This window comes from Chiloscyllium punctatum, chromosome 20 (genome assembly GCF_047496795.1).
Source record: "Chiloscyllium punctatum isolate Juve2018m chromosome 20, sChiPun1.3, whole genome shotgun sequence".
Lineage (NCBI taxonomy): Eukaryota > Metazoa > Chordata > Chondrichthyes > Orectolobiformes > Hemiscylliidae > Chiloscyllium > Chiloscyllium punctatum.
This window is the reverse complement of record NC_092758.1, coordinates 19,080,517-19,105,596: the sequence shown is the minus strand read 5'-3', so window position 1 is coordinate 19,105,596 and position 25,080 is coordinate 19,080,517. Positions and strand designations below refer to the sequence as shown.

At 43.6% G+C, this 25,080-nt stretch overlaps 2 protein-coding genes across 5 annotated transcripts in view; one reads left to right on the top strand and one right to left on the bottom strand.

Moving 5' to 3' along the window:
* The window catches only part of slc36a1 (solute carrier family 36 member 1), a 76,033-nt gene extending 51,084 nt beyond the window's left edge, over positions 1-24,949 (bottom strand). For 3 of the 4 annotated variants that reach the window (XM_072590453.1, XM_072590455.1, XM_072590456.1), the window contains exons 1-6: positions 24,836-24,949; positions 12,086-12,262; positions 10,896-10,986; positions 8,951-9,039; positions 5,911-6,006; positions 2,858-2,942 (exon numbers count right to left, since the gene is read on the bottom strand). In XM_072590453.1, the coding sequence (XP_072446554.1) occupies positions 2,858-2,942; positions 5,911-6,006; positions 8,951-9,039; positions 10,896-10,986; positions 12,086-12,243 (519 nt within the window). In that variant the 5' untranslated portion in view covers positions 12,244-12,262; positions 24,836-24,949. The remainder of the gene's footprint in view (positions 1-2,857; positions 2,943-5,910; positions 6,007-8,950; positions 9,040-10,895; positions 10,987-12,085; positions 12,263-24,835) is intronic. The other variant, XM_072590454.1, reaches the window with a different exon arrangement.
* LOC140492312 (ganglioside GM2 activator-like) overlaps positions 24,515-25,080 on the top strand; it is a 57,471-nt gene continuing 56,905 nt past the window's right edge. Inside the window, exon 1 of the mRNA XM_072591260.1 lies at positions 24,515-24,644. Coding sequence (XP_072447361.1) covers positions 24,570-24,644 — 75 coding nt within the window. The 5' untranslated portion in view covers positions 24,515-24,569. The remainder of the gene's footprint in view (positions 24,645-25,080) is intronic.

Genomic DNA, 25,080 nt, shown 5'->3' with positions numbered 1-25,080 from the left:
CCTGTTTTGTCCCAGTAACCCTTGAACCTCAAGAACCTCAGTCTTATATATACTCAATAACCTCAATATATTCAATAACAGCCTTCTGTGGCAACGAATTGCATAGATCTGCCATGCTCTGGCTGAAGAAGTTTCTCCTTACCTCCATTCTAAAAAGTGTTCTCTTTCCTCTCAGGCTGTCCCCTTGGGTCCCAGTCTCTCCTACCAATGGAAACATCTTCCCACCATCAGTCCAGGCCATTAAATATTCTGTTTGTTTCAATTAATCAGATTCTCACTCATCCTACTAAACTCCATTGAGTACAGACCCAGAATTCTCAAACGCTCCTCATATGTTAAGCTATTCATTCCTGGGACCATTCTCATCAACCTCCTCTGAACACATTAAGGCCAGTGCATCCTTCCTGAGAGCTGGGGCCCAAAACTGCACAGAATACTCCATACGTAGTCTGACCAGAGTCTCAGAAGTACATCCCTGCTTTTATATTCAAGTGCTCTCAAAACAAATGCTAACAATGCATTTGCTTGCCTAACTACTGATTCAACTTGCAAGTTTACCTTGAAAGAATCCTGGACTAGAACTCCCAAGTCTCTTTGCACTTCAGACTTCTGAATTTCCTCTCCATTTAGAAAATAGCCCATGCCCCTATTCTTCCTACCAAAGTGCATGACCTCATACTTTCCCATATGGTACTCCATCTGCCACTACTTTATGCATTCTCCTAACCGGTCTACATCCTTCTACAGCCTCTCCACCACCTCAATGCTACCTGTCCCTCTATCTGTCTTGGTATCATGTGCAAATTTGGCCAGAATGCCCTCAATTCCTTCATCTAGATCATTAGTGTATGAAGTGAAAAGTTGTGGTCCCAACAACAGCTGCCATCCTGAGAAGGACCCTTTCATCCCCACTCTTAGCTTTCTGCCGGACAACCAAGCTTCTATCCATGCTAGCACCTTGCCTCTGATATCATAAGCCCTTATCTTACTCCATAGCCTCCAGTGCGGCACCTTGTCAAATGCGTTCTTGATGTCCAGGAAGATAACATCCATTGGCTCTACTTGGTCTAACCTGCTCATTACTTTCTCAAAGAATTCTAAAAAATTTGTCAGGCATGACTTCCCCACTTGATGAAACCATGCTGACTTTGCCCTATTTTACCAAACACTTCCAAGTAATTCATAAATCTTATCCTTCATAATGGATTCCAGGATCTTACCCACAACAGAGGCTAGGCTAATCCATCTGTAATTTTTGGTCTTTTACTTTACTCCCTTTTTAGACAGGGGTGTCAAGTTAGTGATTTTCCAGTCCTCTGGGACCCATCCTGATTCTAGCAATTCCTGAAAGATTATCACTAACGCCTCCATTATCTCTTCAGCTATCTCCCTGAGAACTCTGAGGTGCAGACCATCTGGTTCAGGCGATTTATCCACCTTCAGGCCATTCAGTTTTTCTAACACTTTCACCTTGGTAACAGACAACATACTCAGCTCTACCCTCTCACTCTTGAATTTTTGGGATACTTTTCACGTCTTCCACCTTGAAGATCAACATAAAATAATTATTCAGTTCCTCATCCATTTCCTTCTTCCCCTGACATCATTTTCCAGCAGCCAAATGTCTATTTTTGCCCTTTAGATATCTAAAGAGACTTAGTCTTCATTTAGATTACTGGCAAGCTTACACTTATATTTAATCTTCTCCCTCCTTATTTCTTCTTTTTGTGGATCTCTGTTGGTCTTTGTAAGATTCCCAATCCTCTGGTTTCCTACTGCCCTTCGACATCTCATGTGCTTTCTCTTTTGCTTGTATGCTATCCCTAACTTCCCCAGTCAGCTATGGTTGCTTCATCAACCCCATACCATTCTTCTTTTTCCTCAGGATGAATCTTTGCTATGTCTCCTGAATTACTCCCAGAAACTCTCACCATTGCTGTTCCACTGTCTTCCCTGCTTGGCTCCTCTCCCAGTCAATTCTACCCAGCTCCTCCATCGTACCTTTGTAGTTGCCTTTATTCAAGGTAATATTATTACCTCTGATTCTATCTTCTCCCTCTCAAACTGCAGAGTAAATTTAATATCTTCAGGTGAGATAAAGGGACATAAAAGGGGTGGGTGAGTTGCATTACTGATTAGAGTAAATGTCACAGCTGCACTAAGAGAGGACACCTCAAAGTTCATCGAGCCAAGCCATAAATTGGTAAAATTTAAGAATTAGAAAGGTGCAATTGGTTTGATGGGGTTATGCTATCGGCCTCTGAATAGCCAGAGGGAGATTCAGGAACAGATATGTAAGCAGGTCACGGAAAGATGTGAAAACAACAGGATTGTTGCAAGTGAAGGACTGCTGCATGAGGAGATTCAATAGTGGTCAAGAATCACAAATGTTTTTGATTGAGCTAATGAACCAAAAAACATGATTAAATAGATTGGCAAACAGGAAGGTGTGGGAAGCATTACAGCACCTTGTTAGGACCTGGAATGAACTGCCTGAAAGTTTGGTAAAATCAGAATCAGTATTAATTTTCAGTAAAGTTTAATGTAAAGGATTGATCAAAAGGAATAAAAGATTAGTCTATGGGAAAAGAACAGGAATAGGAGATTAATGGGTTGGTTGCATCTGCAGAGTTCTGACAGGCTGCCAAAATTATTTCTCTTTGCCAATATTCCACATTTCATTTCAGTATTGCTGTAAGCATATACAGTATTATGAGAAGCTGAGAATTCATGTATGCAATACTCTATTTCTCTGCCTTTGTACTTTAATTAATCACAGTACTAGCTCCTATCTCGTGTCCAACTGGAGCGATTTATTAAATAGTGCTGCCAAAGTAATTCACAAATTAAATCATACCTGCTTAATGTTGTCAGCCAGAAATACAAAGTAAACACAACAAAACCCCAGCTGGGTAAGGATCAAAAAGAACTCCACCAAAATCCTGGAAGAGAATAGCAAAAAGCCATCACCAAGAGTTAACTGTTTGAACTAATATGCTCAAAACAAAATGCATAGCAATTATAATGAAAGCAGCTGAGGGCCATGACTGGGCCAGAAGACGAGCAAATGGAATGGAGCAGTCATTATGCAGCCCCAGTCATGGTAACTTGACATGGTGGGAGAAGATACTGGATTAGTGGTGCTGGAAGAGCACAGCAGTTCAGGCAGCATCCAACGAACAGCGAAATCAACGTTTCGGGCAAAAGCCCTTCATCAGGAATAAAGGCAGTGGGCCTGAAGCATGGAGAGATAAGCTAGAGGAGGGTGGGGGTGGGGAGAAAGTAGCATAGAGTACAATGGGTGAGTGGGGGAGGAGATGAAGGTGATAGATCAAGGAGGAGAGGGTGGAGTGGATAGGTGGAAAAGAAGATAGGCAGGTAGGACAAGTCAAGGAGACAAGTCAAGGAAGCTAGAAACTAGGATGAGGTGGGGGAAGGGGAAATGAGGAAGCTGTTGAAGTCCACATTGATGCCCTGGGGTTGAAGTGTTCCGAGGCGGAAGATGAGGCGTTCTCCCTCCAGGCGTCTGGTGGTGAGGGAGCGGCGGTGAAGGAGGCCCAGGACCTCCATGTCCTCGGCAGAGTGGGAGGGGGAGTTGAAATGTTGGGCCACGGGGCGGTTTGGTTTATTGGTGCGGGTGTCTCGGAGATGTTCCCTAAAGCGCTCTGCTAGGAGGCGCCCAGTCTCCCCAATGTAGAGGAGACCACATCGGGAGCAACGGATACAATAAATGATATTGGTGGATGTGCAGGTGAAACTTTGATGGATGTGGAAGGCTCCTTTAGGGCCTTGGATAGAGGTGAGGGAGGAGGTGTGGGCACAGGTTTTACAGTTCCTGCGGTGGCAGGGGAAAGTGCCAGAATGGGAGGGTGGGTCATAGGGGGGTGTGGACCTGACCAGGTAGTCACGGAGGGAACGGTCTTTGCGGAAGGCGGAAAGGCGTGGGGAGGGAAATATATCCCTGGTGGTGGGGTCTTTTTGGAGGTGGCGGAAATGTCGGTGGATGATTCGGTTGATGCGAAGGTTTTTAGGGTGGAAGGTGAGCACCAGGGGTGTTCTGTCCTTGTTACGGTTGGAGGGGTGGGGTCTGAGGGCGGAGGTGCGGGATGTGGACGAGATGCGTTGGAGGGCATCTTTAACCACGTGGGAAGGGAAATTGCGGTCTCTAAAGAAGGAGGCCATCTGGTGTGTCCTATGCTGGAACTGGTCCTCCTGGGAGCAGATACGGCGGAGGTGGAGGAATTGGAATACGGGATGGCATTTTTGCAAGAGATAGGGTGGGACGAGGTGTAATCCAGGTAGCTGTGGGAGTCAGTGGGTTTGTAAAAAATGTCAGTGTCAAGTCGGTCGTCACTAATGGAGATGGAGAGGTCCAGGAAGGGGAGCGAGGTGTCAGAGATAGTCCAGGTAAATTTAAGGTCAGGGTGGAATGTGTTGGTGAAGTTGATGAATTGCTCAACCTCCTCGCGGGAGCACGAGGTGGCGCCAATGCAGTCATCAATGTTGCGGAGGAAGAGGTGGGGAGTGGTGCCGGTGTAATTACGGAAGATCAACTGTTCTACATAGCCAACAAAGAGACAGGCATAGCTGGGGCCCAAACGTGTGCCCATGGCTATGCCTTTGGTCTGGAGGATGTGGGAGGATTCAAAGGAGAAATTGTTAAGGGTGAGGACCAGTTCGGCCAAACGAATGAGTGTGTCAGTGGAAGGGTACTGTTGGGGACGTCTGGAGAGGAAAAAATGGAGGGCTTGGAGGCCCTGGTCATGGCGAATGGAGGTGTAGAGGGATTGGATATCCATGGTGAAGATAAGGCGTTGGGGGCCAGGGAAACAGAAGTCTTGGAGGAGGTGGAGGGCGTGGGTGGTGTCTCGAACGTATGTGGGGAGTTCCTGGACTAGCGGGGATAGGACAGTGTCAAGGTAGGTAGAGATGAGTTCAGTGGGGCAGGAGCATGCTGAGACAATGGGTCGGCCAGGGTGGTCAGGCTTGTGGATCTTGGGAAGGAGGTAGAACCGGGCAGTGCGGGGTTCCTGGACTATGAGGTTGGAAGCTGTGGGTGGGTACTCCCCACATACGTTCGAGACACCACCCACGCCCTCCACCTCCTCCAAGACTTCCGTTTCCCTGGCCCCCAACGCCTTATCTTCACCATGGATATCCAATCCCTCTACACCTCCATTCGCCATGACCAGGGCCTCCAAGCCCTCCGTTTTTTCCTCTCCAGACGTCCCCAACAGTACCCTTCCACTGACACTCTCATTCGTTTGGCCGAACTGGTCCTCACCTTTAACAATTTCTCCTTTGAATCCTCCCACTTCCTCCAGACCAAAGGCGTGGCCATGGGCACACGTATGGGCCCCAGCTATGCCTGTCTCTTTGTTGGCTATGTAGAACAGTTGATCTTCCGTAATTACACCGGCACCACTCCCCACCTCTTCCTCCGCAACATTGATGACTGCATTGGCGCCACCTCGTGCTCCCGCGAGGAGGTTGAGCAATTCATCAACTTCACCAACACATTCCACCCTGACCTTAAATTTACCTGGACTAGTTTCCCCCAACAGAGTGGCAGATGCTTCAAACGTGGGCCCAGGAGAGATGGCAGAAGCAGTCATCTTAGCAAAGTTAAAGAGGCATTTAGACAGACACATGAATAAGGAAAAGGGGATACCGACCAGCCACAGGCAGATGGGATTAGTTGAGAATGGCATCATGGTCAGCACAAACACAGTGGGCCATAGGGCCTGTTCTAATGTTCTGTATGATGGTATCCAAGCAGTGTAACAGTACAAGCAGAAGAGAAAGAGGAGATCAAAAACTGACATTTCAAATATTACTTGCTTTAAGATTTACATTATTATTTTTAACTTCTATTTACAAACTCTCAGAACATCTCAACAATCCAAATACCTTCCAACAAAAGAATGCTTTTGCAGCCAAAGGTTGGGGCATTCTTCCAAACTGTACATCACCACGCTTCCATAATCTAGATATGGCTTCTGTAACCTACATTTAAAAACACACTCTTAAAACCTCAGCATTCCACATACTCAATGTGACAATTTCAAAAAAGGCATCCTTCTCACTGAATAGAAGCAAGATCAAATACCCACAAAAACTATTACTCCCTCAGAAGGCAAACAGAGAGCAAGCGTATGTCAGAAACACAGAACAATGGATCCAAAGTAATTCAGACAATTTAAATGCAACTTTTATTTTACACAAAATACAGAAATGTCTCAGAACAAAAAGTTAATTGCAATGCAACTGGCAATTTTCCATATCTGGAAGAACAGGAAAAGCTTACAATATTACAGATTAATTAGCACGGTGAAAGCCTTTTACCTTAATATCAAAAATTCTACAGAACTTGGAATGCAGCTCACAACCACCTTCTCCAGGGCAACTGGGATGGGCAATAAATGCTGGCCGACTCAGCAACACCCACGCCTCAGTAAATAATTCAGCAAGTTACAATCTTTGGCAAATGGTTAAGTTCACGATTTGCCAAAGTTTCTCCGGAATCCGTAAGTCAAATGGGTGACTGAATACTATCCATATGCTTGGATGGTCACAGCTATAACGTTCAGAAAATTTGACTTTGCAGAGTCAGACTCATATAGCACGGGAACAGGTTCTTCCGGTCGATGCCAACCAACAAAAACCAAACTGCATTAATTGCCATTTACTTGCATTTGGAAGTTAAAATACCAGAATGTAGTAGGCTAAGTACTCATCTACATGGTTAAAAATGTTGCAAAAGAATGCACGTTCCATATTTCTACCACCCCATGGATGAAAACATCTTCCTTAGATTTTCTCTAAACTTACACTCCCTGGTTTTAATACACATCTGTTATGGAGAAGAGATGGTCACGGTTTGCTTTGTCCGTGCCTTTCATCATTTTTTAAACTTCAAATCAGATCCCGTCCTCAGGGTATTGAGTATAGGACTTGGGGGATCACGTTGCGGCTGTACAGAACATTGGTTAGGCAACTATTGGAATACTGCATGCAATTCTGACCTCCCTACTACAGGAATGATGTTGTGAAACTTGAAAGGGCTCAGAAAAGATATGTAAGGATGTTGCCAAGGTTTGAGCTATAGGGAGAGGCTGAATAGTCTGGGGCTATTTTCCCTGTAGTGTTGGAGGCTGAGGGGGTGACTTTATACAGGAGTATAAAACCATGAGGTGAAAATGTGTTGCTGGAAAAGCACAGCAAACGTCGATTCTCCTGTTCCTTGGACGCTGCCTGACCTGCTGCACTTTTCCAGCAACACATTTTCAGCTCTGATCTCCAGCATCTGCAGTCCTCACTTTCTCCTATAAAATCATGAGGGGCATGGATAGGGTAAACAGACAAGGTATTTTCCCCAGGAGAGGGAACCCAAAACTAGAGGGCACAGGTTTAAGGTGAGAGGGGTAAGATTTAAAAAGGGACCTAATGGACTCATGTTCACACAGAGGGTGCAGGGTGTATGGAATGAGCCACCACAGGAAGTAATGGAGGCTGGTACAATTACAATATTTAAAAGGCATCTGGCTGGGTATATGAATGGGAAAGGCTTGGAGGGATATGGTCCAAATGCTGGCAAATGGGACTGGATTGATTAATTTAGGATATCTGGTAAATAAGCCAGGTCTTTTCCCTGGGGTAGGGGAGTCCAGAACTAGAAGGCATAGGTTTAGGGTGAGAGGGGAAAAATATAAAAGAGACCTAAGGGCAACTTTTTCATGCAGAAGGTGGTACATGTATGGAATGAGCTGCCAGAGGAAGTGGTGGAGGCTGGTACAATTGCAACATTTAAGAGGCATTTGGATGGGTATATGAATAGGAAGGGTTTGGAGGGATATGGGCCGGGTGCTGGCAAACGGGACCAGATTGGGATACTTGGTCGGCATGGACGAGTTGGACCGAAGGGTCTGTTTCCATACTGTACATCTCTATGACTTGCCTTTTCTGCTCAAATGAAAATAAACCGTGCCTATCGAGTCTCTGCTTATAACTGAGACATTCCGTCCCATCTCTTCTATACCTCTTCTATACCTCTCCTTCTGATAGTGTGGCAACTAGAACTGCACACTGCTCCATTGTGGTCTAACTAAATGCTTTATAAAGTTGTAAATAGATTTCCTTGCTCCTATCTTTTACACCTGGCTAATGAGGACAAGCATCTGTAGGTTTTCACCACCCTGCATACCTGTGCCGACACCATCAGGGATCAATGAACTTGTACACCAAGGACTTTATGTGCCTCAGTACTCCTACAGACTCACCATTCTTCTGCATATTATTCCCTTATTACATCTCCCAAAATGTATCATCTTATATTAAGTGTATTAAATTTCATCTGCTGGTGCTCTGCCTAATTTACCAGCTGGTCAATATCAGACTGCAGCCTGGGACCATCCCCCTCCCCATCAACATAACCAGTTGTCCAGAAGAAATAATAAACCACTTCAAGTTGACCAGCTCCTCATCATAAACCTAAACATTCATTTATCCACTGTTGGCTTATGAGTGTGCAATTGTGTAAAGGTAAAGTCACCATAAGCCTACTAGACAATAAGGCTGCTATTTCATTACAGAAAGAACTAATGATGGTTTAACGTAAGGGTTACCATGTCCAGGTGGCTGAGGCATAGCCAAAAATAAAGATCAAGTTTGAGCATGTGTTAAATGGTGCTATTTGGAATTTTTTTTTAGTTCATTTAGAATTTGCAATCCAAGGTGAGAAAGAGCTTTATGGAAAGGGTTGATAAACTTGATAAAATAGCCAAATTTTAGATTTCTAACCAATCACTTACCAATAACAATCATTTACTTTAAATGCATGAATAAATTGAGATACTTAGGACTACATTTCACTTAGAAAGCGAAAATGAATGAAATGAAAAATGAAACATTACAGGTGCTCACCACAGAAATTAGCAGAATCAAAACTTACTTAGCTGATAGATAGCGACTGCATTTGACCAGCAAATGCATACAATGTACAGCTACCACTCCCATGATAACGAGGCTGATTGGACCAAGCTGTGGAAAAAGGGATTTAAAACTTTAAATTATACATTAGTCTCAGCTCTGCATTCAAATACCATGAAGCTTTTGATCAATTCATGTTTACGTCCAAGTATTTAACACATTTAACTCCTTTCAAAAAAGTATTCATCAAATATTTTACACGTCACACAACTGGAGATCCAATAGAAGGAGAGGAAAAAGATGGGAAGTTAAACCCTAACACTACTCAGTGTTAGTTCTAAACTGAACCCAATTACAAGGTATGAAGAGGGATCACGTGTTCATGAGTACCACATTCCTTTGATATCCCACCATTTACCTTTGAGGCAGTTCAACAGTGTCCATATACAAGTGTAATGCAAGGTGGTTGATTTGTTTAATAAAGCAACAGTTGTGCCTATAGACGTGGTAAGGAAGGAAACTCTCTGTTATTTGAGTACTGTAAGAGTGAAGCCATTCAAGGAGATGAAATTTTGTGTGTTTATGAAACCTTTTAAATTCTATGAAAGGTATATAGAATAAATCAAGCTATGAATAAAATGCCATCAACTGACCACTTCCAGCATTTAAGAGTCACCTATCCCAGCTGGAAATAAAACTGCGATCAATTGCCTCATCAACATCCACAAGGCTCATGTTAGGTTGCGACACAATTTTCCCTCACCTGGATGGATATAACTGCAACATCTCAAGTTCAAAGCAAGACTAAGATCAAGATGGAAAGCACCAGCTAAATTTATAGGCAAAGAGAATGGAATTTGGAAAGATAAACTGGTACAAAGACAACGCAAGAGTATAGCCATGGAAATAATTAAAAATGGTGACCAAAAGTGTTCAAGATAAATATATTCAGCTAAAAATCAAGAAATATCAAATTCTGTAACAATGACAAATACACAAGTGCTGACATAAGAAAGGTGACAAGGAATGAGGCATTAGGAACAAAAAAAACAAAAAGGAACAGTGGAGTAAATTATCAAGGGTTATAAAAACAGTACTTTAGAGACACAAAAGAAAAGTTAGCTAGCTTAATATTAATGAAGATTCCATTATCTTTTGTTCAAATGTGTGATAGTTTATCAATCTGGAAATTGGAACTATAAAAACAAATGGTCAGCAGGTTTCAAATTTGAAGAAAGAGAGGGAGACAGAGTTAAAATTACAAGTCCAATATGACTCATCAATTTTGAAACAGGGTCACACTGGATTTGTAAAGTTAACTATATTTGTCTCCACAGATGTTGATAGACTAGCTGAGTTTCTCCAAAATCTGTTTTAGATTTCCAGTATCTGCAGCATTTAGCTTTCAAGACAATTAATTCCTTAAAAATGCACGAGAAAAGTGCGTAAGTTAATGAGCCATAATACTTTAAAGAAATGCACTAGATCCTATTCTTAATAGGTACTGGCAACTGTTATATTTAAACCTGAGATTGAGATCAAAGATATAGTAAATAATATTATAACAGTCTGGTCAAAATGTACAATGAAAATGCATCAGCCTTGGCATCACCAGTCTGCACAAGATTTCTTTCAGGTGATGGCTTTCTGCTTGTAGGAGCATATGTCAGTTATTTTCAGGAAAACCCTTAGGTTGACTTCTGAATGTAACCTTGTACCAATTTAAATACTGTGATGTTTTGAAGATTTAGATTTAATGTACAGTTGATAATGGAAAGTATTCATGGATTATTCCTATTCTGCTCAAAACTGTGTCCAAATCCCCATCTGTCAACAATTACAAAAAGGTACTCCTACGACACGACAACATCAGCAAAACAAAAATCGAGAGAAGGAAAAAAAAATCCCCTTTCCCAAAGTCTCTAAAGGGGCCCTGTACAGTGCTAATAAAAATGAAAGTATCTCACCACAATACCCGCATTCTTCACTGCCAATGGAAGGCTGAGGAGCCCGGTTCCTATGTTGCCTTTCAACAAGTGAATTAATGTTTCAATAGGTCTGAAATGCAAACAAAACTAATACTGCTTAACATACAACGATCCTATCGTTCAAACATATTTTGGATATAGAAATTTAATCCAGAATTTTAAAACTGCACTTTTGGTTCTTTGCCAATTCTAACAAAACACCAGATTATACAGTACAACAGTAGAGAACTTATTTGTGTTGCAAAAATTAATTCTGTTCATTATTTCTAAATGCACTCTTCAAAACAGTAATGACAGTCGATAGTATGGTGCTGGAAAAGCACAGCAGGTCAGACAGCACCCAAGGAACAGGAGAATTGACGTTTCGGGCAAAAGCCCTTATTATGAATGAGGCTGTGAGCTGAGGGGTTGGCGAGATAAATGAGGGGGGAGGGTTGGGGCTGTAGCTGAGAGTGCGACAGGTCGATAAAGGTGGGGGTAATGGTGATAGCTTGAAGAGAAACGTGAAGCGGATAGGTGGAAAGAAAGATGGACAGATAGGACAGGTCATTAGGGTTGGGTGGTTAGGGAGTGGCGATAGAGGCGGCCCAGTACCTGCATGTCCTTGGCAGAGTGGGAGAGGGAGTTGAAATGTTTGGCCATGGGGTGGTGGGGTGGTACTAATATCAGGCCAGCCTGAATCTAGGCTTGATTGCACCAATGACCAATCACTATGCTCAAATTTAGAGTATATCACTCTGATTTTTAAACAATTAACCATGCTTTTCTCTAAACTTACATTTGAAGGTAATCGGTTTGATTCTAAAGGTTCCAAATGATGTCTTATAAATCCCTGAGTATGGAACAAAAAAGAAAACTGGACAATTATGGGCAATTACTGTTTTGAAGGCACATTAGCAACAAAATCAGTTTTGATTAGTTGGAACAGTTAGTTTGAGGCTGGTCAGTAATGTAGAGTAACGCTAATGATGCAGATGCAATTCTGGTACCAGGTAAGGGCACCAAGGAGGCCCTGCCTCCTCCATCTCACCCAGTGGTGTAGTGACTCAGCACCATCCTTCCCTCTCTAATCAGAGAGCAACTTATGGTCCTCTCAGACTAAGATGACTTGCAATTCAAACAATTCACAAAAAAACAATAGTTCTACTTCAAAACTTTAAAACACTTACGTTGTGCCAGTTCTTTCATTTATACGCTGATAATTTCCAAAATTATCAGATGACCGTGAAGAACTATCAGGTGAAGAACTCAAGCAGTCATGGTCTGGACTGTTTTCTGTGGAACTATAATCATTGTAGTCTTCACTGGTCAGTTTTTTTGTTGACATGATGGCAGCTTCACAACTACTGTGTAAGAATGTAGAAGTGATAAAGTAACCCAGCAAAAATATCATGTGGGGATGAAAGGAAGATGCACAGCGCTTCAAACAAGCTATACTTTAACAATGCATTAAATTTTGACTCCACATTAAACATACAATGCACAGTGCCTTATACGACAGCACCAAATGTCAGATCATCACTGCTAGATCAATTTTCAAAAACTGCCTAGTGCCAAATGTTATGGACCAAACCACACTCCCTCAAAACTTTTCAACAAGGTAGCCCAAACCCTAACTTTTCTGGCTCTGTTAAGCAAAATTGATATTCCAGAAGTGATGGAGTTGGTCAAAACCCCTCGGCTTTAAACAAAACAGAATTTATTCACAGAGTACCAAATAAAACACAAACAAAACAAAACAGAATACAGAATAACTTAATCTATCCGAAAGCCCAACAGACTATCTCACCTTAATGATGCTGTTCCAAATTACTGCAAGAATCCCCATAAACACACCTCAGCGACAAAAAGAAAGGTAAAATCAAACACACAGTCTTACAGAAGAGAGAGAGAGAGAGAAAGAGAGAGAGAGAGATGTCAAAAAGATTCAGTATGGAACACATTCTTCCATGAAACGGTTTCTTTATCTACCAGTCTCAAAAAACAACTGCTTGCTCTGAGTAGCCAGAGTGTTAAAACAAAAACAAACCAAACCACAGAAAAGCTGACCGGGGAGGAACCTGCCACTCCCCTTTCATTGTACATGTGTTTCTTTTTAAACTTTTCCTGAGGCAGTATCTGTTAGCTATAATCAAATTAGTCCTAAAACCCATCCAAACTAGATATCATGGCAACTCTGTGTACAACACTTTTGAAAAAAGCCGAGCACAACACACCTTATTAAGGGAGTAGCATCGTCACACAAGAGATCTGTACACAATGAAAACTCCTCACATACGCACCAACAACATATGTAGGAAAAAGGATGGGGATGGAAGGCAGAAATTCAGGGAGCTAGGACGGAAGCTTAGAACTAGAACAAGCAGTTGTTATTTCTGGTTTGTACCCGTGCCATGTGCTGGCAGATGAGGAATAGGGTGACAAAACAGTTGAACCTGTGGCTACAGGAATGGTGCAGGAGGGAGTCAGATACTTGGATAATTGGGGCTCATTCTGGTGTAGGTGGGCTCTCCAAAACAGGATGGTCTATATCTAAACCAGAGGAGTACCAATACCTTTTCTTCGGTGGGGGGGGGGGGGGGAAGAGAAAGAGGAGGAGATGACTTACTAATGTTCTTTGGGAGGATTAAAACTAATTCAGCAGGGGGGTGGGAACTGGAATTGTAGCTCCAGGAGGTTGAGAGTAGTGATGTCATGAATAAGGTTTCAAGATCGCAGGAGTGTATTGGCAGGTAGGAAGATGGCTTGAAGTGTGTCTACTTCAATACCAGGAGCATCCGAAATAAGGTAGGTGAACTTGCAGCATGGGTTTATACCTGGGACTTCGATGTGTGGCCATTTCAGAGATATAGATAAAGCAGGGACAGGGATGGTTGTTGCAGGTTCTGGCGTTTAGATGTTTCAGTAAGAAAAGGAAAGGTGGTAAAAGAGGGACAAATGTGGCATTGTTAGTCAAGGACACTAATGCTGTGGCAGAAAGGATGTTTGATGAGGACTCCTTGGGAGGATTTAAACTAGTAAGGTGGAGGGGGGGGCGGGGGGCGGGACCCAGGGAGATAGTGAGGAAAGAGATCAATCTAAGACTGGTACAGTTGAGAACAGAAGTGAGTCAAACAGTCAGAGCAGGCAGGGACAAGGTAGGATTAATAAATTAAACTGCATTTGTTTCAATGCAAGGGGCCTAACAGGGAAGGCAGATGAACTCAGGGCATGGTTAGGAACATGGGACTGGGATATCATAGCAATTACAGAAACATGGCTCAGGGATGGACAGGACTGGCAGCTTAATATTCCAGGATACAAATGCTACAGGAAGGATAGAAAGGGAGGCAAGAGAGGAGTGGGAGTGGCATTTTTGATAAAGGATAGCATTACAGCTGTGCTGAGGGAGGATATTCCCGGAAATACATCCAGGGAAGTTATTTCTCAGGTCCACCCAAATAAGAAAGGGATGATCACCTTATTGGGATTGTATTATAGACTCCCCAATAGTCAGAGGGAAATTGAGAAACAAACTTGTCAGGAGATCTCAGCTATCTGTAAGAATAATAGGGTAGCTACTGTAGGGGATTTTACCTTTCTAAGCATCAACTGGGTCTGCCATAGTGTGATGGAGAGGAATTTCTTAAGTGTGTACAAGACAATTTTCTGATTCAGTATGTGGATGTACCGACTAGAGAAGGTGCAAAACTCGACCTACTCTTGGGAAATAAGGCAGGTCAGGTGACTGAGGTGTCAGTGGGGGAGCACTTTGGGGCCAGCGACCATAATTCGATTCGTTTTAAAATAGTGATGGAAAAGGATAGACCAGATCTAAAAGTTGAAGTTCTAAATTGGAGAAAGACCAATTTTGACGGTATTAGACAAGAACTTTCAAAAGCTGATTGGAGGCAGATATTCGCAGGTAAAGGTAAATTCGCTGGAAAATGGGAAGCCTTCAGAAATGAGATAACAAGAATTCAGAGAAAGTATATTCCTGTCAGTGTGAAAAGGGAGGACTGGTAGGTATAGGGAATGCTGGATGACTGAAGAAATTGAGGGTATGGTTAAGAAAAAGAGAGAAGCATATGTCAAGGTATAGACAATAGATCGAGTGAATCCTTAGAAGAGTATAAAGGAAGTAGGAGTATACTTAAAGAGGGAAATCAGGAGGGCAAAAAGAGGACATGAGATAGCTTTGGCAAATAGAATCAAGGAGAATCCAAAGGGTTTTTACAAATATATTAGGGATAAAAGGGTAACGAGGGCCCTTCAAAGATCAGCAAGGTGACCTTTGTATGGAGCCACAGAAAATGGGGGAGATACTAAATGAATATTTTGCATCAGTATTTGCTGTGGAAAAGGATATGGAAGATATAGACTGTAGGGAAATAGATGGTGACATCTTGCAAAATGTCCAGATTACAGAGGAGAAAGTGCTGGATGTCTTCAAACAGTTAAAGGTGGATAAATCCCCAGGACCTGAGCAGGTGTACGTGAGAACTCTGTGGGAAGCTAGAGAAGTGATTGCTGGGCCTCTTGCTGAGATATCTGTATCATCGATAGTCACAGGTGAGGTGCCGGATGACTGGAGGTTGGCTAATGTGGTGCCACTGTTTAAGAAGGGCGGTAAAGACAAGCCAGGGAACTATAGACCAGTGAGCCTGACCTCAGTGGTGGGCAAGTTGTTGGGCTGAATCCGGAGGGACAGGATGTACATGTATTTGGAAAGGCAAGGACTGATTTGAGACAGTCAACATGGCTTTGTGCGTGGGAAATCATGTCTCACAAACTTGATTGACTTTTTTGAAGAAGTAACAAACAAGATTGATGAGGGCAGAGCAGTAGATGTGATCTGTATGGACTTCAGTAAGGCATTCGACAAGGTTCCCCATGGGAGACTGATTCGCAAGGTTAGACCTCATGGAATACAGAGAGAACTAGCCATCTGGATACAGAACTGGCTCAAAGGTAGAAGACAGAGGGTGGTGGTGGAGGGTTGTTTTTCAGACTGGAGGCCTGTGACCAGTGGAGTGCCACAAGGATCAGTGCTGGGTCCTCTACTTTTTGTCATTTACATAAATGATTTGGATGCGAGCATAAGAGGTACAGTTAGTAAGTTTGCAGATGACACCAAAATTGGAGGTGTAGTGGACAGCGAAGAGAGTTACAACAGGATCTGGACCAGATGGGTCAATGGGCTGAGAAGTGGCAGATGGAGTTTAATTCAGATAAATGTGAGGTGCTGCATTTTGGGAAAGCAAATCTTAGCAGGACTTATCCACTTAATGGTAAGGTCCTAGGGAGTGTTGCTGAACAAAGAGACCTGGGAGTGCAGGTACATAGTTCCTTGAAAGAGGAGTCACAGGTAGATAGGATAGTGAAGGCAGTGTTTGGTGTACTTTCCTTTATTGGTCAGAGTATTGAGTACAGGAGTTAGGAGATCATGTTGCGGCTGTACAGGGCATTGGTTTGGCCACTGTTGGAATATTGCGTGCAATTCTGGTCTCCTTCCTATCGGAAGGATGTTGTGAAACCTGAAAGGGTTCAGAAAAGATTTACAAGGATGTTGCCAGGGTTGGAGGATTTGCGCTATAGGGAGAGGCTGAGAGGTGACCTTATTGAGGTTTACAAAATTATGAGGGGCATGGATAGGATAAATAGACAAAGTCTTTTCCCTGGGGTCGGGGAGTCCAGAACAAGGGGGCATAGGTTTAGGGTAAGAGGAGAAAGATACAAGATAGACCTAAGGGACAACTTTTTCACGCAGACAGTGGTATGTGTATGGAATGCCAGAGGATGTGGAGGCTGGCACAATTGCAACATTTAAGAGGCATTTGGATGGGTATATGAATAGGAAGGGTTTGGAAGATACGGGCCGGGTGCTGGCAGGTGGGACTAGATTGGGTTGGGATATCTGGTCGGCATGGATGGGTTGGACCAAAGGGTCGGTTTCCATGCTGTATATCTCTATGACTCGACTACTGAAGTTGTATGGGCTGAGGTTAGAAACAGGAAAGAAGAGGTCACCCTGTTGGGAGTTTTCTATAGGCCTCCGAATAGTTCCAGAGACATAGAGGAAAGGATTGCAAAGATAATTCTGGATAGGAGTGAAAGTACCAGGGTAGCGGTTATGGTGTACTTTAAATTTCCAAACGTTGACTGGAAATACTATAGTTCGAGTACTTTACATGTGTCAGTTTTTGTCCGTCGTGTGCAGGAGAGTTTCCTGACAGTATGTAGATAGGCTAACAAGGGGAGAAGCCACACTGGATTTGTTACTGGGTAATGAATGGGCCAGGTGTTAGATTTGGAGGTAGGTGAGCACTTTGGTGATAGTCACCACAACTAGGTTAACTTTACTTTAGCAATGGAAAGGGACAGGTATATAGGGGGAAAGACACTTATGATGCGATTAGGCAAGCCTTAGGATGCATAAGACGGGAAAGGAAAATGCAAGGGATGGGCACAATTGAAATGTGCAGCTTATTCAAGGGACAGCTACGGTGTGTCCTTGATTAAATATATACCTGTCAGGCAGGCAGGAAGTCGTTGAACAAGGGAACTGTAGTTTACTAAAGATGTTGAAGATCTTGTCAAGAGAAAGGAGGTGGTTTGTGTAAAGATGAGACATGAAGGTTCAGTTAGGGTGCTTGAGAGTTACAAGTTAGTCAAGAAGGACCTGGAATATTGTGTGCAATTCTGGTCTCCTTCTCCTCAGAAGGATGCTGTGAAACTTGAAGTGGTTCAGAAAAGGTTTACAAGGATGTTGCCAGGGTTGGAGGATTTGAGCTATATGGAGAGTTGAATAGGCTGGGGCTGTTTTCCCTGGAGTGTAAAAGGCTGAGGGGTGACCTATAGACGTTTATAAAATTATGAGGGACATGGATAGGGTAAATAGACAAACTCTTATCCCTGGGGTGGGCAAGTCCAGAACCTGAGGGCGCAGGTTTAGGGTGGGAGGGGAAACATATGACAGCGACTTAAGGGGCAACATTTGTGTGTGGGTGTGTGCGTGTGTGTGTATGGGTAGATGAATAGGAAGGGTTTGGAGGGATATGGGCCAGGTGCTGGCAGGTGGGACTACATTGGGGTGGGGTAGCTGGTCGGCATGATCAAGTTGCACTGAACGATCTGTTTCTGTGCTGTACATCTCTATGATTCTATGACCTAAAGAGAGAGCTAAGAGCCAGGACTGGACATGAGAAACCTTTGGCAGGTACGATCAAGGAAAACCCAAAAGTTTTCCCTAGTATGTCAGGAATAAAAGAATGACTTGAAGATTATGACCTGTCAAGGACAGCAATGAGAAGCTGTGCGTGGGGTCCAAGAGATAGGAGAAGGGGCTAAATGAATATTTTTCGTATTCACACTCAAAAAAGACAATGTTGTTGAGGAGAATACGGAGATAAAGGCTATTAGACTGGGCAGGATTGAGGTTCATGAGTAGGTGGTGTTAGTAATTCTGGAAAGCGTGAAAATAGATAGGTCCCCTTGGCCAGACAGGATTTATTCCAGGATTCTCTAGGAAGCTAGACAGGAGATTGCAGAGCCTTTGACTTTGATCGTTATGTTGTCATTGTCTACAGGAATACTGCCAGAAGACTGGAGAATAGCAAACATTGTCCCCTTGTTCAAGAAGGGGAATAGAGACATCTCTGGCAATTATACACCAGTGAGCCTTACTTCTGTTGTAGGCAAAGCTTTGGAAAGGATTATAAGAGATAGGATTTTTAATCATCTAGAAAGGAATAATTTGATTAGGGATAGTCAACATGGTTTTATGAAGGATAGGTCATGCCTCACAAACCTTACTGAATTCTTTTGAGAAGGTGACCAAGCAGATGGATGAGAGTAAAGTGGTTGATGTGGTGTATATAGATTTCAGTAAAGCTTTGATAAAGGTTCCACACAGTAGGCTATTGCAGAAAATACAGTGGTATGGGGAGATTGAGGGTACTTTAGCGATTTGGATCAGAAATTGGCTAGCTGAAAAAATACAAAAGGGTGGTGGTTGATGAGAAATATTCATCCTGGAGTTCAGTTACTTGTGGTATACTGCAATGATCTGTTGTTTTTATAAATGACCTGGATGAGGACATAGAAGGAAAGGTTAGTAAATTTGTGAATGACACTAAAATCGATGGAGCTGCGGACAGTGCAGAAGGATGTTGCAGGTTATATATGGACATGGATAAGCTGCAGAGCTGGGCTGAGAGATGGCAAATGGAGTTTAATGTGGAAAAGTGTTGATTCACTTTGGAAAGAGTAACAGGAATACAGAGTACTGGGCTAACGGTAAGATTCCTGGATGAGCAGAGAGATCACAGAGTCCATGTGCATACATCCTTGAAAGTTGCCACCCAGGTTGATGGGGTTGTTAAGAATGCGTATGATTTGTTAGTGTTTATTGGTAGAGGGATTGAGTTTCAGACCCAAGAGGTCCTGTTGCAGATGTACAAAACTGGTGCAGCTGCATTTGGAGTATTGCGTACAGATCTGATTGCTGCATTAAAGGAAGGACATGCAAGCAGCAGAAAGGATTCAGAGATTTACCAGGATGTTGCCTAATATGGAGGGAAGGTCTTAGTATCATCGATAGCCACAGGTGAGGTGCTGGAAGACTGGACATTGGCAAACGTGGTGCCACTGTTTAAGAAGGGTGGTAAGGACAAGCCAGGGAACTACAGACCAGTGAGCCTGACCTCGGTGGTGGGCAGGTTGTTGGAGGGAATCCTGAGGGACAGGATGTACATGTATTTGGAAAGGCAAGGACTCATTAGGGATAGTCAACATGGCTTTGTGCGTTGGAAATCATGTCTCACAAACTTGATTGAGTTTCTGAAGAAGTAACAAAGAGGATTGATGAGGGCAGAGCAGAAGATGTGATCTATGTGGACTTCAGTAAGGCGTTCGATAAGGTTCCCCATGGGAGACTGATTCGCAAGGTTAGATCTCATGAAATACAGGAAGAACTAGCCATTTGGATACAGAACTAGCTCAAAAGTAGAAGACAGAGGGTGGTGGTGGAGGGTTGTTTTTCAGACTGGAGGCCTGTAACCAGTGGAGTGCCACAAGGATCGGTGCTGGGCCCTCTACTTTTTGTCATTTACTTAAATGATTTGTATGCAAGCATAAGAGGTACAGTTAGTATGTTTGCAGATGACACCAAAATTGGAGGTGTAGTGGACAGTGAAGAGGGTTACCTCAGATTACAACAGGATCTGGACAAGATGGGCCAATGGGCTGAGAAATGGCAGATGGAGTTTAATTCAGATAAATGCGAGGTGCTGCATTTTGGGAAAGCAAACCTTAGCAAGACTTATACACTTAATGGTAAGGTCCTAAGGAGTGTTGCTGAACAAAGAGACCTTGGAGTGCAGGTTCATAGCTCCTTGAAAGTGGAGTCACAGGTAGATAGGATAGTGAAGAAGGCGTTTGGTATGCTTTCTTTTATTGGTCAGAGTATTGAGTACAGGAGTTGGGAGGTTATGTTGCGGCTGTACAGGACATTGGTTAGGCCACTGTTGGAATATGCATGCAACTCTGATCTCCTTCTTATCGGAAGGATGTTGTGAAACTTGAAAGGGTTCAGAAAAGATTTACAAGGATGCTGCCAGGGTTGGAGGATCTGAGCTATAGGGAGAGGCTGAACAGGCTGGGCTGTTTTTCCTGGAGCGTTGGAGGCTGGGGGTGACCTTATAGAAGTTTACAAAATTATGAGGGGCATGGGTAGGATAAAAAGGCAAAGTCTTTTCCCTGGGGTCAGGGAGTCCAGAACTAGAGGGCACAGGTTTAGGGTGAGAGGAGAAAGATATAAAACTGACCTAAGGGGCAACTTTTTCATGCAGAGGATAGTATGGAATGAGCTGCCAGAGGATGTGGTGGAAGCTGGTACAATTGCAACATTTAAGAGGCATTTGGATGGGTATATGAATGGGAGTAGTTTGGAGGGATAAGGGCCAGGTGCTAGCAGGTGGGACTAGTTTGGGTTGGACCGAAGGGTCTGTTTCCATACTGTACATCTCTATGACAGGCTGAGGGACCTGAGGCTATTTTCATTAGAGTGAGGATTATGAAGAGGTGACTTAATAGAGGCATACAAGATGATCAGAGGATTAGATAAGTGACAGTGACAGACTTTTTCCTTGGATAGTGATGGCTAGCATGAGTGGACATTGCTTTAAACTGAGGGGTGATCAATATCGGACAGATGTCAGAGGTAGGTTCTTTACATAGAGTAGTAAGGGCGTTGTAATGCCCTGCCTGCAACAGTAGTAGACTTGCCAACTTTAAGGGCATTTAAATGGTCATTGGATAAATATATGGATGACAAAGGAACAATGTAGGTTCAATGGGCTTCAGATCAGTTTCAGTGCAACATCGAGGGCCAAAGGGCCAGTACTGTGCTGTATTGGTCCATGTTCTATGACAGCCTGAACATGCATTGCTTAGAACATCTCTGCCTTTAATTAGACTATTTTAGCTCCGTTTCCACTCAATAATCTTAATTTGAGCCAAAGTCTTCCACATTCAAAATGCAAGTTACTCTATCTTGTCAATATGTAGAATCCACAAAGATAAGCCTGCTCTCATCTGTACTCTTAAAATCACCTGTGCAACTTTCTCAAGTCTTGATACCCTCCTATCAGTGCTCAAAACTGAACACCAAACTCTAGCTGAAGACAAACCAAAGCTTTCAAAAGGTTTCACATCATTTGTGTTTTACTCAAATCCTTCAGAATATATACATTCCCACAACTCTGTTCCTCTTTATAACTGCTCAGTTGACACTCATTCTCCCCAATATGTTTCATTTCACTTTTCTTAATGTTTTCTACAATCCTGAGTTGCAAATCATCTGCAAACTCTTAAATTATACTCCATATATTTAAATGACAGGTAATTAATGTGGTCAACAAGAAAATAAGTGGAACTAAAAACTGGAAGGTAATGATACATCTCTCTCTCCAGAAGAAAAATAAATGGTAAATCACACTCAACATCTTGTCCATTAGCTTTTTTTAAAAAAATGTATGTGGATTTTCAGAAGGCGTTTGATAAGGTCCCTCACAAGTAGGCAAAGTTAAAGCATGGAATAGGAAATAACATTATGATACAGATCAAGAATTGATTGATCAACAGGATATAGTGGGGTTTAATATGTCTTTTTCTGAGTTGCAGGCAAGGCATTTGATAAGGTGCCCCATGGTAGGCTGCTGTACAAAATACAGAGGCATGGGATTGAGGGTGCTTTTGCAGTTTGGATCAGAAATTGGCTAGCTGTAAGAAGACGGAGGGTAGTGGTTGATGGGAAATGTTCATCCTGGAGTTCAGTTACTAGTGGTGTGCCCTCAAGGACCTGTTTTGCGTCCACTGTTGTTGGTCATTTTTATAAACAACCTGGATGAGGATGTAGAAGATTAAGTTAGGACATTTGCAGACAACACTAAGGTTGGTACAGTTGTAGATAGTAATGAAGGATGTTGTAGGTTACAAAGGGACATAGATAAACTGCAGAGCTGGGCTGAGAGGTGGAAAATAACAGTTTAATGCAGAAAAGTTTGAAGTAATAGGAATTCAGAGTACTGGGCGAGTGGTAATATTCTTGGTACTGTAGATGAGCAGAGTGATCTCAGTGTTCATGTACATAAATCCCTTAAAGTTGTCACCCAATCTGATCGGGTTGTTAAGACGACATACGGTATGTTAGCTTTTGTTCGTAGAGATCAACTTTCAGAGCCATGAGGTCATACTGCAGCTGTACAAAACTCTGGTGCAGCCACACTTGGGAGTATTTTGTGCAGTTTTGGTTACTGCATTATAGGAAGGATGTGGAAGGTTTAGAAAGGGCTCAGAAGAGATTTACTGTGACGTTGCCTGGTATGGAGGGTAAGTCTTACAAGCAAAGGTTGAGGGACTTGAGGCTGTTTTTGTTAGAGAGAAGGGAGGTTGAGAGGTTACTTAATTGAGACATACAAGATAATCAGAGGGTTAGATCAGGTGGACAGTGAGAGCAGTTTTCCTAGAATGGTGATGGCTAGCACGAAGGAGCATAGCTTCAAATTGAGGGGTGATAGATATAGGACAAGTCTCAGAATTAGTGTAGTTACCCAGAGTAGTAGGGGCGTGGAACGCACTGCCTCCATAAGGTGTAGACTCGCTAACTTTATGGGCATTTAAGTGATCATTGGATAGGCACGTGGACGAGAATGGAATAGTGTAGGTTAGTTGGGCTTTGGATTGGTTTCACAGGGCATCACAACATCAAGGCCGAAGGGCCTGTACGGTGCTGTAATGTTCTATGTCCTTCAATGATCACAATTTCCCCTCCCACGTGGTCAACGATGCCCTCCAGCGCATCTCCTCCATTTCCCGCAGCAACGCCCAAAAACCCCAGCCCTTCCAACACAGCAATGACAGAACACCCCTGGTCCTCATGTTCCAACCCAATAACCTCCATATGCATCGCATTATTCTCCGCCACCTACAAACAGACCCCACCAAAGATATATTTCTATCTCTACTCCTATCAGCATTGCTGAGAGACCATTCCCTGACTCCCTCGTCAGATCCACACCCCCCACCAGCACACACACCACTCCCAACACCTTTCCCCACCAGGGGAAGTGCAACACCTGCCCCCTCACCTCCATCCAAGGATCTTTCCACATCTGGCAGAAATTTACCTGTACCTCCAACAATGTCATCTACTGTATCTGTTGCACCCGAGGTGGTCTCCTCTACATCAGGGACATACGATCCACAAGTTGGCGTCCTGTCAGGGAACATCTCTAGTACACCCGCACCACCCAACTCCACCGCCCTGTGGCTGAACACTTCAACTCCCCCCTCCCTTTCCATGAAGGACGTGCAGGTCCTGCACATCCTCCATCGCCAAACCCTTAGCACCTGCGCCTGGAGGAAGAACACCTCATATTCCACCTTGGGACACAGCAACCGTACGGCATCAAAATGGATTTCACCAATTTCCTCATTTTCCCTCCCCCTCCACATTATCCCAGTCCCAACCCTCCAAGTCAGTACTGCCTTCCTGACCTGTCCATCACCTTTCCCATCTATCTGCTCCACCCTCCTCTCTCAACTACCACTTTCTCGCCCCACCTTCACATCCCTATCACATTCTCAGCTCCCTTCCCCCACAACCCCAACCCCTCCGATTTATCTCTCAGCACCCCCAGCCCACTGGTTTCATTTTCAATGAAGGACTTATGCCTGAAACGTCAACTCTCCTGCTCCTCAGATGCTGGTCTGATCTGCTGTGCTTTTCCAGCAGCACACCCTCAACTATAGTTGAACAAGTTGTTTTGAAATCACAAGCTTTCCGAGCATTGCTCCTTCATCAGCAAAGACTTCTGACATCACTAAATGGCACCAAAGGTGGCGCAATTAACATTGGGTTGAGAAGCCAATGTTGGAGCTGAGGAGTGTAAACATAAGAGTTGACCAAATGTCCTGTTAAATCTGATCTTCACTACCATCGTGGGCTTCAAATCTCCATATTCGTCAATTTAAAAAAACCGAAAATCTATCTACCCCAGCCCAAAGAATGTTTACCAACAGAGGCACCAGAACTCTGTGAGCCAAACAATTGTGAAGTGGAGATGAGAGATAGGCAATAGTGAAAGTACGGAAGGATTTCAATACAGAGAAATGAATTCAAAAATCAAAGCCGACCTAACCAGTACTGCATGCTACAGCAGTGAAAGCGAAGACACAGAAAAGCAGGTGGGACTTTTGCAGCCGAGCATCACAGTAGCAGGAAGGGACGGGTCACAATCCGGCTGCTGTGATTGATCCCAGGCCGGTCTGGCCTAACACCGAAAGGCGAACATTTTGGTTCAGGCTCACACCGCACACTCACATTCCGCGCGAACATTTCAATTCGTGCCAGAAGCGAGAACCTGCGTTTTCCTTACCCGGATCACCCCCGCCCCGGTAACCGACTCCGTTTGGTCCACCTCTGCCACTCCCGAGCGACCGGGCCCCGGCTGCAGGCGGTCACGTGACGATCATTGTCACGTGCCAGTCAGCTGACCGCTGGAGGTGAGGAAGACGGTTAAACTGTCACTGTCACTGTCCAGCTGGACTCGCCCCTTCCCCAACTCCTCCCCTCATCCCCATTACCTCCCCGCCCTACCCCTCATCTCCCTCCTCCTCTTCC